Consider the following 14,202-nt stretch of genomic DNA (forward strand, 5'->3'; position numbering starts at 1 on the left):
CAAAATATACTTAATTAAAAAACACAGCATAAAAATTCATTTCTGAAATACCTTCATTTATTTTTTTAATTAAAAATAAGGTTTGTTTTGTTTTTTTTAATAATCTCTGTACCCAACATGCACAGCCCTGAGATCAAGAGTGACATGTTCTTCTGGCTGAGCCAACCAGGCACCCTTGAAGTCCATTCATTTAAAAACAGTATATTGGGGTGTCTGGGTGGCTCAGTCTATTAAGTGTCTGCCTTCAGCTTAGGTCATGATTCTGGAGTCTGCTTCCCTCGCCCGCTCTGTGCCTCTCCCCACCCCCATGCTGTCTCTCTCTCTCACAGAAAAATAAAATCTTTTAAAAAATAAAAAGTTTATCTGGAAATCATACTGTAGTGTGAAAAAACTTGAGAGCTTGAGGTCAGAAGACCTAGTTTTATTAGATCCTGTTTCTGCTACTTGCCATCTGATGTTGCAGAAAAGACTATACACTCTCTGAAGATATTGATACTTACTCTCTCGTGACACGGGGTTGTGGAAAGGATTAAATAGAAACATCTACCACAAGGCCCAGGATGGGTGATTAATCAGTTTTATTCAAATATCCATGCATCTGGTCCCTCAATACTAGAAACTGAGCAACATCTTTGGCCTGTACAGAGTGTATAGTTCTTTCCCCATGTACTAGTTGTATTGTTGTAGGTACAAACAGGTCTGTTTCAGTGCTGCTAATTCCTGCTGTCTAGGAAGTTCTAAAAAATGAGCCACATTCATCTTAGATGACATTGGAGCCACAGGGACTTGTAAAAGATCATCTAGTCTAGATCTGCAGCAGAGTCATTTGGCAAGCCAAGTAAAATATAGATTCCCTGGTCCCACTCCAGAGAATCTGATTTAGTGTTTGGAGTGCAGCCCAGAGGATTCCCAGACAGTTGGTGGGTTTGGAACTAGTCTCCTTCATGTTATAGATGGGAAAAGTGAGAACTGAGAAGTAAAGTGAATGCCCTATGTCATTGAGTAAGTTGTGCAGTTGGTCAGACTTTTTTTTATAAATATCTGAAGTGATAGTGTAGGTATTCATGCTTGCACCTTGTACTGACCTAGGTAGAAATCCGTCACTTAGTCTCTGTGAGGTGGGCATCAGAAATGGAAACTACTTTTATATCTCACTAAAATTATCAAAATGTGACTTATTTCCCAGGTGTTATTTCCAATTTTGTCAGTTATGTGTGTAAAGTGGCCACAGGAAGATATGGACCATCACTTGGTGCAGTAAGTATTTCTAATGTAAATTTTCTTAATTTAGTTTTTATTCATTTTGACATAATATTAGACTTACAGAAAAGTCACATAATTATCACAATGACTTCTATGTACCCTTTACCCTACTGTTAAGTACAGAACCACAGTACAATTATCAAAGCCAGGAAATTAACATTTGAAACAATACTAATTACATTAATACTAATCTGTATCTAATTTAGAATTCATACATCTGTAGAGCCTTGTAAACTTCAGGCTAGCTTTTGACTTTTGGTCATTTATATATACTTACTGGAAGAGTATGAATCAAGTAGAGTAGTCAGAACAGTGGGTGTCCAGTCTCCAGAAACCAAAGAGCCTAATCTAGCACTGGAAAATTGAAAATAATTACAGATTTGATTCTGGTGTTCTGTCCTTCTGTTTAGTCCCTATTTGAGTGTCTGCTACACAGATTAGACTAGTAGGCACTGTACTAGAGACTGAGGATATAGCCGGTGAGCAAGATGTTTGCAGTTCCTGTCTTTAGGAGTTATGTTCTGGATGCTTAAAAACAAAAACACAAAAAAAGCACAAATGTGTTTTCTTTTGAGTTTAATGGCAGATTTCTAGGCACATGGAAATCTTTGCATAACATTTCTTTAAAGACTACACATTGATTTTGTACATATTTAAATGCAAATCATTTAAATAGGGGTTTCATATTTGAAGAAACTTCTTGAAGGTTCATTTTTAGAAAAAGAATTCTAATGTTATCATCCCATAATGTGTGTGTTCCTCAGATTTGTGTGTACTTAATTTCCTGAGACCTGTATCTTGTCCTATCACCTACTTGATTTCTTAAGCACCTCTTTTTGCCTTCATGGAATGTTTTATATATAAAATTTGGTGCCAGTACAATTTACATATTTCATACCCTACCCTTTACCTCATTAACCAACTAAGCACCTGTTATATGAAGGCAACGAAGACAAGTGGGTTAAAACAGAAAAGGACTTTGACTTTAATTGGGGAAAAAAACATTGTATACATACATAATACACACTAAAAAGGCCGAGTGTTCTTTTTTTGTTGTTGTTGTTTTTTAAGATTTTATTTATTTATTTGACAGAGATCACAAGTAGGCAGAGAGGCAGGCAGAGAGAGAGGAGAAAGCAGGCTCCCCGCTGAGCAGAGAGCCGGAATGAGGGGCTTGATTCCAGGACCCTGGGATCATGACCTGAGCCGAAGGCAGAGGCTTTAACTCACTGAGCCACCCAGGCACCCCCTGAGTGTTCTCTAGAGGACTTTGGGTATCCTGGGAGTGCAGAGACATTTCTCAGTAATTGAGGGTATCTGGGAGGGCTTTTTTTTTTTTTTTTTTTTTTAATAATATTATTTACTTTGGAAAGAGAAAGAGCGAGAGTGGGGGAGAGGAAGAGGGAAAGATAGAATCCTCAAACAAACTTTGTATGAGTGCAGAGCCAGACTTGGGGCTTAATCCCATGACCCCAAGACCATGACCTGAGCTGAAATCAAGAACTGTGTGCCCAACTAACTCAGCCACCCAGGTGCCCCTGGGAGGGCATTTTGATGTGCCTTCAGACAAGTATAACTCTCATTTTACAGATAAACTGAAGTTCAAGATGAAAAGAGTTAGGCACATGCTATGGAATTAGACTGGGTTTGAATTCCAGCTCTTTTTCTGTTGTTCTTCTGCCCTAATGTCTTAAGATTTTTTCCATCTATCATCTTCTTTTTATTGAAGGAATTTTCTTTAGCCATTCTTTCAGTAGGTCTGCTAGTGATAAATTCTCTTAGGTTATTCTTTGAGAATGTCTGGCCCTTCCTTTCCGAAGGATATTTTCACTGGATAAAAAATTCCAGGCTGACATTTCTTTTGGCACCTGAAAAATGTTGTGCCACTTCTTTTTGGCCTCCATAGTCTGAAGAAAAATCCTGTGTTGTTCAAATAGCTTTTTGCCTATAGGGAAGGTGTTGTGGTCTCTTTGAAGATTTTTTTCTTTTTCTTGAGTTTTCAGAAGTTTGACCCTGTCTTGTCATGGATATCTTTGTGTTGATCTTGTTTGAGGTTTGCTTAGCTTCTTGAATCTAGAGTTTATGTCTTTTGGGAAACTTTCAGCCATTACTACTTGAAATACTTTTTCAGCCCTCACCCTTTCTCCCTCCTCTGGAACTCTGATAACAGGACATTAGATCACTTAAAATCTCATGGGTCCCTGAAATTTGTTTTTTTTCTCAGTCTGTCTTTCTGTTGTCCAGACTAGGTAATTGCTGTTCTGTTTCAGATTTACGATTATTTTCTTTGTCCTTTCCTTTCTGCCTCAGCCCATTTATTGAGTGTTTTTAATTAGGGCATTGTGTTTTTTCAGTTCTAAAGTTTACATTGTTCATTGTGTCTTCTGTTTCTTTGAGCTTTTCTATTTCTGTGCTATTTTTCACTCGTTTCAAGCATGTTTGTAATTGCTCATTAAAGCATTTTTATAATTGCTGTTTTAAAATGCCTGTCAGACAGGTCCCCGAGTGGCTCAGTCAGTTGGGCATCTGACTGTTCATTTTGGCTCAGGTCATGATCTCATGGGCCATGGGATGAAGCCTTGGGTGGGCTCTGTGCTCAGCAGGGAGTCTTGAGAGCCTCTCCCCCTGTCCCTCCCTGCTGTTTGCATGCTCCCACACGCTTTCTCTCTCAAGTAAATAAAATCTTTAAAAAAAAAGATAAACTGTTTGTCAGCCAATTTTAATACCCATCTTGTTGGGGTCTATTGTCCTTTCTCATTCAAGTTGAGATTTTTGTGGTTCTTGGTATGGTGAGTGATTTTTTTTAAATGAAACCTGAACATTTTAGATATTATGAGACTTTGAATTTTATTTAAATCTACTGTTTATCAGGCTGCCCCCGACACTGCTCTGATGAGGGGAAGGGGTATGTTGACCATTATTGTCTGATGAGGTGTGGAGTTCCAGGTTTCCTACTCAGCCTCCTTTGACACCTAGGGGATGAGGGCTCTTGTTATTAAAGGGCAGGCCTGGGAATTCAGCCTCCTTTGTACACCTCTCCTGGCTAGGAGGAACAGGGTGCCTTGTTACTGCTGCCTGCATGGCCTCCACTGACTACCCTATCAACAGTGTTGGGATGCTGACTTGCCGTCTGCAAGAGTAGAAGCCTAGGCTCTCTGCTCAGCCTTTGTTGATGGGGATTGGGCCATAGCTTGTTCTTTTGTATCTGGCTGGAGTAGAGTGGTTGTTATCTAAAAGTTGATTGTCTTGCTAAGCAACCTTTTTTTGATCTTTGGCCACAGCATTTTAGGGTGTGGGGATGGACCCATTTTGTCTGAGTTCTTTGGTATTTCCAGGTGAAGAGCTTCTCCAGAGCCAAGTCTGAGTTACATGGGGTCAAAGGAAAACCCAGGGGACTCATCACTGTGTCATTCCTTAGGGTTCCAGCCAGGGTCCCTTTCCTCTCTCAGCCTTTTAGAGTCTTCTTACATTTGTTTCCTATGTAATGCCAGGGTTTTTAGCTGTACTCATTAGCTTGTGGAAACACAAAGCCCCTTAGAGCAAATTCATTTAAAATTCATAGTGCGAAAAAATCACAGATGTGAACAATTATATGAAGATTATGTAAAGAATTATGAGGGGCGCGTGGGTGACTCAGTTGTTAAGCGTCTGCCTTCGGCTCAGGTCCATCATGATCCCAGCGTCCTAGAATCAAGCCCTGCATAGGGCTCCCTGCTCATCAGGAAGCCTGCTTCTCCATCTCCCACTCCCTCTGCTTGTGTTCCCTCTCACTGTCTCTCTCTCTGTCAGATAAAATCTTAAAGAATTATGAAAATTTACTTATGAAGCAAAAAATTATATACACATATTGATTGCAAGTACATAACCAGTGTACATAAATTATTGGTGGAGAATAAAAGCTCTTCATCTCTAACCGTGGAGGCAGATGTCTAGAGTCTACATGAATTGGGTTTGACTCCCTGAAATTGCATCTAAGATATATATGAATGTGAAATTTTTCTGAGGAGAAGGGTCCATTTTCATTATACTCTTAAAAGCCTCTGACTAGAAAAGGTAAAAATAAAGAATCTTTGCTTGGGGGTAGTCCCAAGCATTTGTCAAAAAAGCAAGTTGAGATTTAGACACATAAATGATTGTGTTTGTGTAGGTAAAGGTCACTTTGAGAAAGTTCTAGAAGGACAATGGAACTGCTCTCCATCTTTAAAATAACTTATAATAAGTACAATAAGATACTGGCTTTATGTAGAAATGCCCAGTAAAGAGAATTTTCTTTCATATTAAAATACCTGTAATGAGGACTTTAGTTGGAGAACATAATCATCTATGGAGATATAATCTAGAGCCACCTAATAATTTTAATGTTCTTTTATATCAGGTTATCAAATTCTCTTGGCCTCATTTGGAGAAGTGTATACTTTTATTGTTTTGTTTTTTTCCTCTGGGAAAATAAGGTTTCAATGATTTTGGGTTTTGTTGAGTTGACATTTTTAAGTTAGTTTAAAAATAAACGTAACATACTAGAGTTGCTCATAGGCTGTAAAGCCTGGAAGGTGATGAGCCACTGTTCACCCTAACTTTCCAATACTTAGTGACATTAACATCTAGTCTGCTTAATACAGTATGTGCTTATAGATTTTGGAGGCAGATGTTGAAGTTCCAGGCAGAACAGATCTTTCAGAATAAATATAAATATGTCCAGCATAACATGTTGCACCATGACCCAGCAAGTGTTGTGGGGAAATATGCCAACAGTCTTCTGCGGTGGTTCTGATATCCTTGGAATTTGCTGTGACCCATTTAGATCCTGGGCTAGGGAACCAGGGAAAAGCAAACAAATGATGGAGGCCGTTTGTATGCATGTGTGTATTTCTACACAATCCGTGATCTCCCTGTTAAGGGAAGTCAGGATTTTAGAAAAACCTTGTGTGTTAGACTTGTGATAGAAGCCAGTTTGGTCAGTATTCAAGAGCAGACAGTTGATCTTAAATATGGAAGATAGAATTCCGACTCCTAACCTCCGTTGTGTAATTGCAGGCTCCACCAACACTCACCGGTGCCTTTAATAGGCGGTGGAGGTTTGTTTCCTTGTTGTTCACATTTTTTCAGCCTAAGCACTGGGGATTTTTTTGCCCACTTAACTTTCACTTAGGTCTTTGGTTCTCCTTCCAAGGGATATTCGTACTGTTCTTCCATCCTGCAGTTACCCCAGCCCATTCCTGGGAAGGCAGCTTGAGCTAGTTTCCCTGTTTGGGTCAGCTGGCAACTATATATTAGAGAGTTGGGATTTCTGGGATCCTGGGACTGCTAACACTTTAAAGTATTAATAATTACTGGAATGTCAAATAATCTTAGGTTTTGAAGCAGCCCTTTGTAGAAGTGGTGGTTGAGAGAAGTAGATGCTATTTTTCAGAAATAGTGTTTTTAGTATGAAAATGTAGGACCTGGGACACCTGGGTGGCTCAGCTGATTATGCGTCTGCCTTTGGCTCAGGTCTTGATCCTAGAGTCCCAGGATCAAGCCCCAAGTTGGGCTCCCAGCTCAGTGGGGAGTGTGCTTCTCCCTCTGACCCTCTCCACTTTTATGCTTGCTCACTCACGCTCTCAAATAAATAGTCTTTTTTTTTTTTTTTTTTTTTTTTTAAAGAAAATGTCCTTTTATTTATAGGGGTAATCAATTATAGTCAACTATAGAAGCATCTTTTGTAAAAATCACTGTTAGGTGTCTTTTTAAAATATCCTATTTAGAAATTAAATCTTACAGAAAAGTTGCAGTACAAAGGACTCCTAAGTCTTTGAAAAAAAAGAAAAAAAAAGCAACTTGGGTTTAATGAGATAGAATTGATATACAAAAGTCTGCACGTGTTTAAAGTTTATATATAGGTAAGCTCAGGCATGTGGACACCCATGGAGCCAATGCCAGAATCAGGATAATGAACGTATTCATCATCCCTGAAAGTTTCCTGGTGTTCCTTAGTAGCCCCTTCTTCTCCTTCTCCCCGCATTGTTGGGCAATAACTCCTCTCCTTTGTCATGATAGTTTCATTTGTACTTATTTTCTACAGTTTAATATTCATGGAATCATCCAGCATGTTCTCCTTTTTGTTACTGTTCTGGCTTCCATTACTCTGTGGTTATTTTGAAATTCATCCATGAAGTTCTGTGTATCAGTTTCTTCTTTGAATGGGTGGCGAATGTTCCGTTGTATGAATATGCCACAATATGTATATCCATTCACATGGTGGACATTTGGGTTGTTTCTAGTTTTAGCTGTTGCAGAAAAGCTGCTGTGAACCTTTGTGTGTAACTTCGTGTGGATGTGTGCTTTCATTTCTCTTGGGCTGATACCTAGGAGTGGAATGGCCAGATCATATGGCAAATAAGTATTTAACTTTTGAGGAACTTCCAAATAGTCTTCCAGAGTGGTTATAGTATTTTACTTTCCCACCAGCAGTGTGTGATATTTTCAGTTTCTTCAGATCTTCACCAACACTTGGTATGGTCAGTCTTTTTAATTTGTAATCAGTATATAGTGATATCTGTGTGGTTTTAATTTTTATTTCTTTAATGATTAATGATGTTGATCAGTTTTTCATGTGCTTATTTGCTATCCATATATCTTCTCTGAAGCGTTCAAATATTTTGCCTGATCTTTATATGTTTTGAATTCTGTATACAAGTCCTGTATCAGATTTGAGATATACCAGTATTCTCTTTTAGCTTGTATCTTGCCTTTTCTCCACAGTGTCATTTGAAGACTGCTATTTTTTAGTTTATGTGTAGTCTGATTTACTATTTTTTTTCCTTAAGGATCATGCTTTTTGGTTTCATAACTATGAAATGTTGGCTTAGCTTACAGTCACAGAGGTTTTCTCCTATGTTTTTTTTAAAGGTTTTTATTTTACATTTTACATTTAAGTTGTGTTTCACTTTGAAAGAACTGCAAAAGACTCTTGAACCACAGTCACCAGCTTTTCATATTTTGCCACATTTCACTTACCATTTTCTCTATATATACATATTGTTTTTTCTGAACTATTTGCAAGTAGGTTGCATATATCATGTCCTTTTACCCCTAAATACTTCAGTGTATATTTCTAAGAATATGAATATTCTTATATCTTTCCATAGTTCGGTTATCAAATTCAGGAAATTTAATGTTGATACAATATACCTTCATTTATAGAACATATTCCAGTTTGTCCCAATAATGTCTTTTGTAGCTATTTTTCCCCCTCTGAAATCATGTACTACATTTAGTGGTTATGTCTTATTTATGGTCTCCTAAAAGCTGGAACATCTTCTGCAACTTTTTTTTCCAACTGAGCTTTGGTTTCCATAACATACTAGTTTTGGTGTATAGCATAATGATTTGACATTTGTATCTGTATATAAAAGTGTATATATATATATATATATATATTTTTTTTTTTAAGATTTTATTTATTTATTTGATAGAGATCACAAGCAGGCAGAGAGGCAGGCAGAGAGAGGGGGGGAAGCAGGCTCCCCGCTGAGCAGAGAGCCCGATGCAGGGCTCGATCCCAGGACCCTGAGATCATGACCTGAGCCGAAGGCAGAGGCTTAACCCACTGAGCCACCCAGGCGCCCCTGACATTTGTATATATTGCAGAATGATCACCACAATAAGTCTAGTTAACATAGTTAAGCCTGTTACCAATTATTGTTATACTTCTTTTTTTTTTTCCTTGTGATAAGAACTTTTAAGATCTATTCTCTCAGCAACTTTCAAATATGCTATACAGTATTAGTAACTGTGGTTGTTGTGCTGTACATTACATCCCCATGACTTACCTATTTTATAATTGAAAGCTTGTACCTTTTGACCTCCTTCACCCATTTTGGCCCTTCCCATTCCTGACTCTGGCAGCCACCAGTCTGTTCTTTCCATACATGGGCTTGTTTCTTATTTGTTTTGTTGTTGTTGTTTTTTAAGATTCTGTACATAAGTGAAATCATCCAGTATTTGCCTTTCTCTGCCTTATTTCACTTGGCATGCCCTTAAGGTCAATCCATGTTGTCACAAATGGCAAGATTTTCTTCCTTCATTCATTCACTCATTCATTTAAGATTTTATTTATTATCTTAGAGAGAGTGTGCACAAGCAGGGGTGGGTGGGGCAGAGCAGAGGGAGAGTGAGAGAATCCCAGGCAGCTTTCGTGCTGAGCCCCGAGCCCCGCACGGGGCTCAATCTTATAACCCTGAGATCATGACCCAAGCCAAAGTCATGAGTTAGATGCCCAACTGACTGAGCCACCCCGGCACCCCAAGATTTCCTTTTTAATGGCTGAATAATACTCGTGTGTGTGTTTGTACACCACATTTTATCTGATCATCTATCAATAGACACAGGTTATTTCCCTAACTTAGCTGTTGTAAATAACTCTAGTATGAACACGGGGGTGCATATACCTTTTTGAGTTAGTGTCTTTGGATAAATACACAGAAGTAAAATTACTGGGTCATATGATAATTCTGTTTTTAATTTTTTAAATATTTTTTTAAAGATTTAATTAATTTATTGAGAGAAAGCGTGCACAAGTGAGGGGAGGGGCAAAAGGAGCGGGGAAGTATCTTAGAGCAGACTGTGCTAAGCAGGGAGCCTGACATGGGGCTTGATCTCCCAACCTGGAGATTATGCCCTGAGCAGAAATCAAGAGTCTAATGCCCAACTGACTGAGCTACCCAGGTGTCCCTTTGGTTTTAATTTTTTTAGGAACTTCCATGCGGTTTTCCATAGTGGTTGTACCAATTTACAGTCCCATCAGTGGTGCATGAGGGTTCCTTTTTCTCCACATCCTTGCCAACACTTGTTTTCTTTTTTGATAATAGCCATTCTGACAGGTGTGAAGTGATAGCTCACTGTGATTTTGATTAGCATTTCCCTGATTACTGATGTTGAGCACCTCTTCATGTGTCGACTGGCCATCTGAATGTCTCTTTTGGGAAAATGTCTGCAGATCTTCTGCCAGTTTTAAATTGGTTCATGTTTTTTTGCTATTGAGTTATATGAGTTCTTTATATATTTCAGAAATTAATCCCTTATCAGATATAATTTGCAAATATTTTCTCCACTTGGAAGGTTGTCTTTTCATTTTATTGATGGTTTCCTCTTGCTGTGCAGAAGCTTTTGTGTTTGATGTAGTTCTGCTTGTTGCTTTTGGGCAACCCTTTTTTCCCCATGTCATTAAGTTTTGAACAATACAGGTCAGTTATTTATTAGAATGTCTGTCAGTTGGGTTTGTCTGGTTCCTCATGATAAGATGCTGATTGTGTGTTTTGGTTGGAATGCTACACTAGTGGTGTTATGTCCTCAGATAACCCCAAATGGAAGCACCTAATGCCCATTTGCCCCTTAATGTCCTTTTTTTGATTGGTTGTTATCCTGCTTCTCTACTGTAAAGTTACTATTTTCCTTTACTTTTAAAATCAATATGTAATTTGTGAGAAGATGCTTTGGGATTTATCTAAGTATCAGGGTCTCGTTTGTCACCTCCCTGAAATATGAAGCATCCATTTATTATTCTGCTTGAATCACTTTTTGCCGTGATGGTTATAAAGGTGTAGGTCTCAATAGCTTTCCCTATGTTAGCATCTTCTATAACCATAACTTGCCAAACTAAAAAATTAGTATTGGTAGAACATTGTTCAACTGCAGACCATAGGGGTGCCTGGGTGGCCTCAGTCATTAAGCATCTGCCTTCAGCTCAGGTCATGATCCCAGGGTCCTGGGATCGAGCCCCACTTCAGGCTCCCTGCTTGTTGGGAAGCCTGCTTCTCCCTCTCTGACTCCCCCTGCTTGTTTTTCCCTCTCTTGCTGTGTCTCTTTCTCTCAACTAAATAAATCTAAAACAAAACCCAAAAAAAACCCCTGCAGACTATATCTGGATTTCCAATTTTCCTATGATGTTCTTTTTTTTTTTTCCAGGATACTACCTTGCATTTAATTATGATGCCTTTTTAGTATCGTATAGTCTGATGGTTTCTCAGTCTTTCCTTGTCTTTCATAATCTTGATACTTTGGAAGAATGTGGGAATATGTTTTGTAGAATGTTCCTCATGGAGGTTTTATTATTATTATTATATGTATATATATATTTTTTAAGGATTTTTAAGTAATCTCTATATCCAGTGTGGGGCTTGAACTCAACCCTAAGATTGAGTCAAATGCTCTACCAATTGAGCCAGATAGATGCCTCAGACTTTTATTATTTTAATAAGTGACTAGAACTGAGAACTTTGGCAGAAGACGAATGAAGTTAAAGCGCTGGCTTCCCTTTGCCCTCCCCCTAGGCCCCAGCTGCACTCAGCTTCTTTGCATTTCTCTCTCTCACTATACTTTCTGATCTCCAGCCTTGGCGCAAGCTGGTTTTCTGCCTGGAACACTCTTTTCATCTCCTCCCCTTCTAAAAGATGGGCCAGTGCCTGGTGATCCTTCCGTGCAAAACTTGATGCCATTTAGGAGCCCTGAGCTTACATCAACTGTCCATTCCATGTGCTGCCGTAGTATGCCCTGCTTCCCCAGAATAGCTGATCATGTTTTGTTGTTTTTACTTCTGACCCCTAAGCTCCATTAAGGAAGGGACTGCTGGTTTTCCCTCTGTACTCCTATCTAGCATCGTGCCTGGCATAAAGTAGGCCTCAAGTATTTAGATGAATGATGATTATCATGAGATTTAATGTGAACTAAGGATTATGATCTAATTTCTCAAGTATTCTACCATTTAGACGAAGTGGGAACATGTCTAACATAAAGAGTTTAATTAGCATTATTTATCCAGGAGATACTTCATAGCCGTTGTACATTTAAGTTACAAAGGTTATGTGGCAACCTGGAAAAACACATGATTTTTAAAATACAGCCATTATGGGGCACCTGGGTGGCTCAGTCGGTTAAAGCCTCTGCCTTCAGCTCAGGTCATGATCCCAGGGTCCTGGGATCGAGCCCCACATCGGGCTCTCTGCTCAGCAGGGAGCCTGCTTCCCCCCTCTCTCTGCCTGCCTCTCTGCCTGCCTCTCTGCCTACTTGTGGTCTCTGTCTGTCAAATAAATAAATAAAAAAATAAAATCTTAAAAAAAAAAATACAGCCATTATAATTTCAACTACAATAAGAATTTCAGCTATAACAAGAATTGGTTGACTTATTGATCATAAGGTTGTAACATTTAGGGTTTTGTTTTTTATTTGTTGTTGTTTTTCTAGTAAACTCTAGGCCCAACATGGGGTTTGAACTCCCAACCCTGAGATCAAGAGTTGCGTGCTTTACCGACTGAGCCAGCCAGGCACACTGACATTTAGATTTTTATTCTCTAATATGAGGTCGTTGGGAGAAGTGCTTCTTTTTTTTTTTTTTTTTTTTATTTGACAGATAGAGATCACAAGTAGACAGAGAGGCAGGCAGAGAGAGAGAGAGGAGGAGGCAGGTTCCCTGCTGAGCAGAGAGCCCGATGTGGGGCTCGATCCCAGGACACCGGGACCATGACCTGAGCCAAAGGCAGAGGTTTTAACCCACTGAGCCACCCAGGCGCCCCGGGAGAAGTGCTTCTTAGGCAGGCAGATACATGTGTGTCCCTGGGAGGATACTGTGATGGGTGGGTCATGCAGAACCATGGGACAGACATGGCACGCTTTCCTGAGGCAGAACATTTGTGCAGAAGTTTTAAAATGTTTAGTTTTATTATGAAGTAGGGTGCAAATTTCACGTGTGTATTTGTTTTTTAGAAAAAGCATTATGGTGCCTCCTTAGCGCAGTAGGCAGCGCATCAGTCTCATAGAAAAAGCATTATATTTGGAAGAAATTCATGTATGTGGGTTTCTTTGGGCAAATTCATGTCACACTCTGGGTGAATTGGCTTTGTGGAAATTTGAGAATTTCTTTTTAGTCATTCAGTGAAATCCCTAGTTCATTAAGCGCTCACATGCTGGTTGTTACACATCTTGTTCTTTCTTTTTTTTCTTTTTTTTTTTTTTTTAAGATTTTATTTATTTATTTGACAGAGAGAGAGATCACAAGTAGGCAGAGAGGCAGGCAGAGAGAGAGGGGGAAGCGGGCTCTGACCCAAGACCCTGAGATCATGACCTGAGCCAAAGGCAGAGGCTTAACCCACTGAGCCACCAAGGTCCCGCATCTCGTTCTTTCTAGGTGGTTACCATGCAGTGGACTTGCAGCCCCTTTTCCTGATATTTTCCGTGTTAATAACTAAAAGCTTTTAAACTTTGTGCTCACCCTAGAAATGTGTGGCTTATAAATATAAATATAAAATAAATAATATAAATAATATAAAAATAAATAAATAAATATAAATAAAAAGTATTGCTACTTTAGATATTATAGTCACTAAACAGCTGCACATTGAGATTCTCACATGTTCATGTGTGTTCATTTGCAGTCAGGCGCAATCATGACCGTCCTTGCTGCTGTCTGCACGAAGATCCCAGAAGGGAGGCTTGCCATTATCTTCCTTCCAATGTTCACATTCACGGCAGGGAATGTGAGTATTTTTATGAAGTGAAGTGCTGGGGACAGTGGTGATATTTTTACATTGACAGAATTCTTGCCCTTAAATTAGAAATGTCAATGCTGGAGGAATCAAAGTTGTACCAGTTCTATTCTCTTTTGCTGGCTTTTAGGCCCTAAAAGCCATTATTGCCATGGATACAGCTGGAATGATCCTGGGATGGAAATTTTTTGATCATGCAGCACATCTTGGGGGAGCTCTCTTTGGAATGTAAGTATGAGTATAACTGATTGCTACACTGCCTTCTTGGGTCCTCTCCCCCCTGCCCACCTTAGGAAGGCAGAGGAAGGCAGTTAACTCTGGGATGGAAGCAGGGGCAGGTGAGGGTGGGAGGGTGAGAAAACTTGCACACAGTTTGCTTTAGCCTTGCCTGACTTCACCACATGAGGTAGAAGGAGAAGAA

The 14,202-nt window shown here is 39.2% G+C and overlaps 1 protein-coding gene across 4 annotated transcripts in view; it reads left to right on the plus strand.

Moving 5' to 3' along the window:
- The window catches only part of LOC111150232 (presenilin associated rhomboid like), a 49,664-nt gene that overhangs the window by 31,166 nt on the left and 4,296 nt on the right, over window positions 1-14,202 (plus strand). For 2 of the 4 annotated variants that reach the window (XM_022507659.1, XM_022507675.1), the window contains 3 exons: window positions 1,187-1,257; window positions 13,671-13,772; window positions 13,912-14,009. In XM_022507659.1, coding sequence (XP_022363367.1) covers window positions 1,187-1,257; window positions 13,671-13,772; window positions 13,912-14,009 — 271 coding nt within the window. The remainder of the gene's footprint in view (window positions 1-1,186; window positions 1,258-13,670; window positions 13,773-13,911; window positions 14,010-14,202) is intronic. The other 2 variants (XM_022507667.1, XM_022507684.1) reach the window with 1 other exon arrangement.

This window comes from Enhydra lutris, unplaced genomic scaffold (genome assembly GCF_002288905.1).
Source record: "Enhydra lutris kenyoni isolate GAN:26980312 unplaced genomic scaffold, ASM228890v2 scaffoldscaffold2, whole genome shotgun sequence".
NCBI lineage: Eukaryota > Metazoa > Chordata > Mammalia > Carnivora > Mustelidae > Enhydra > Enhydra lutris.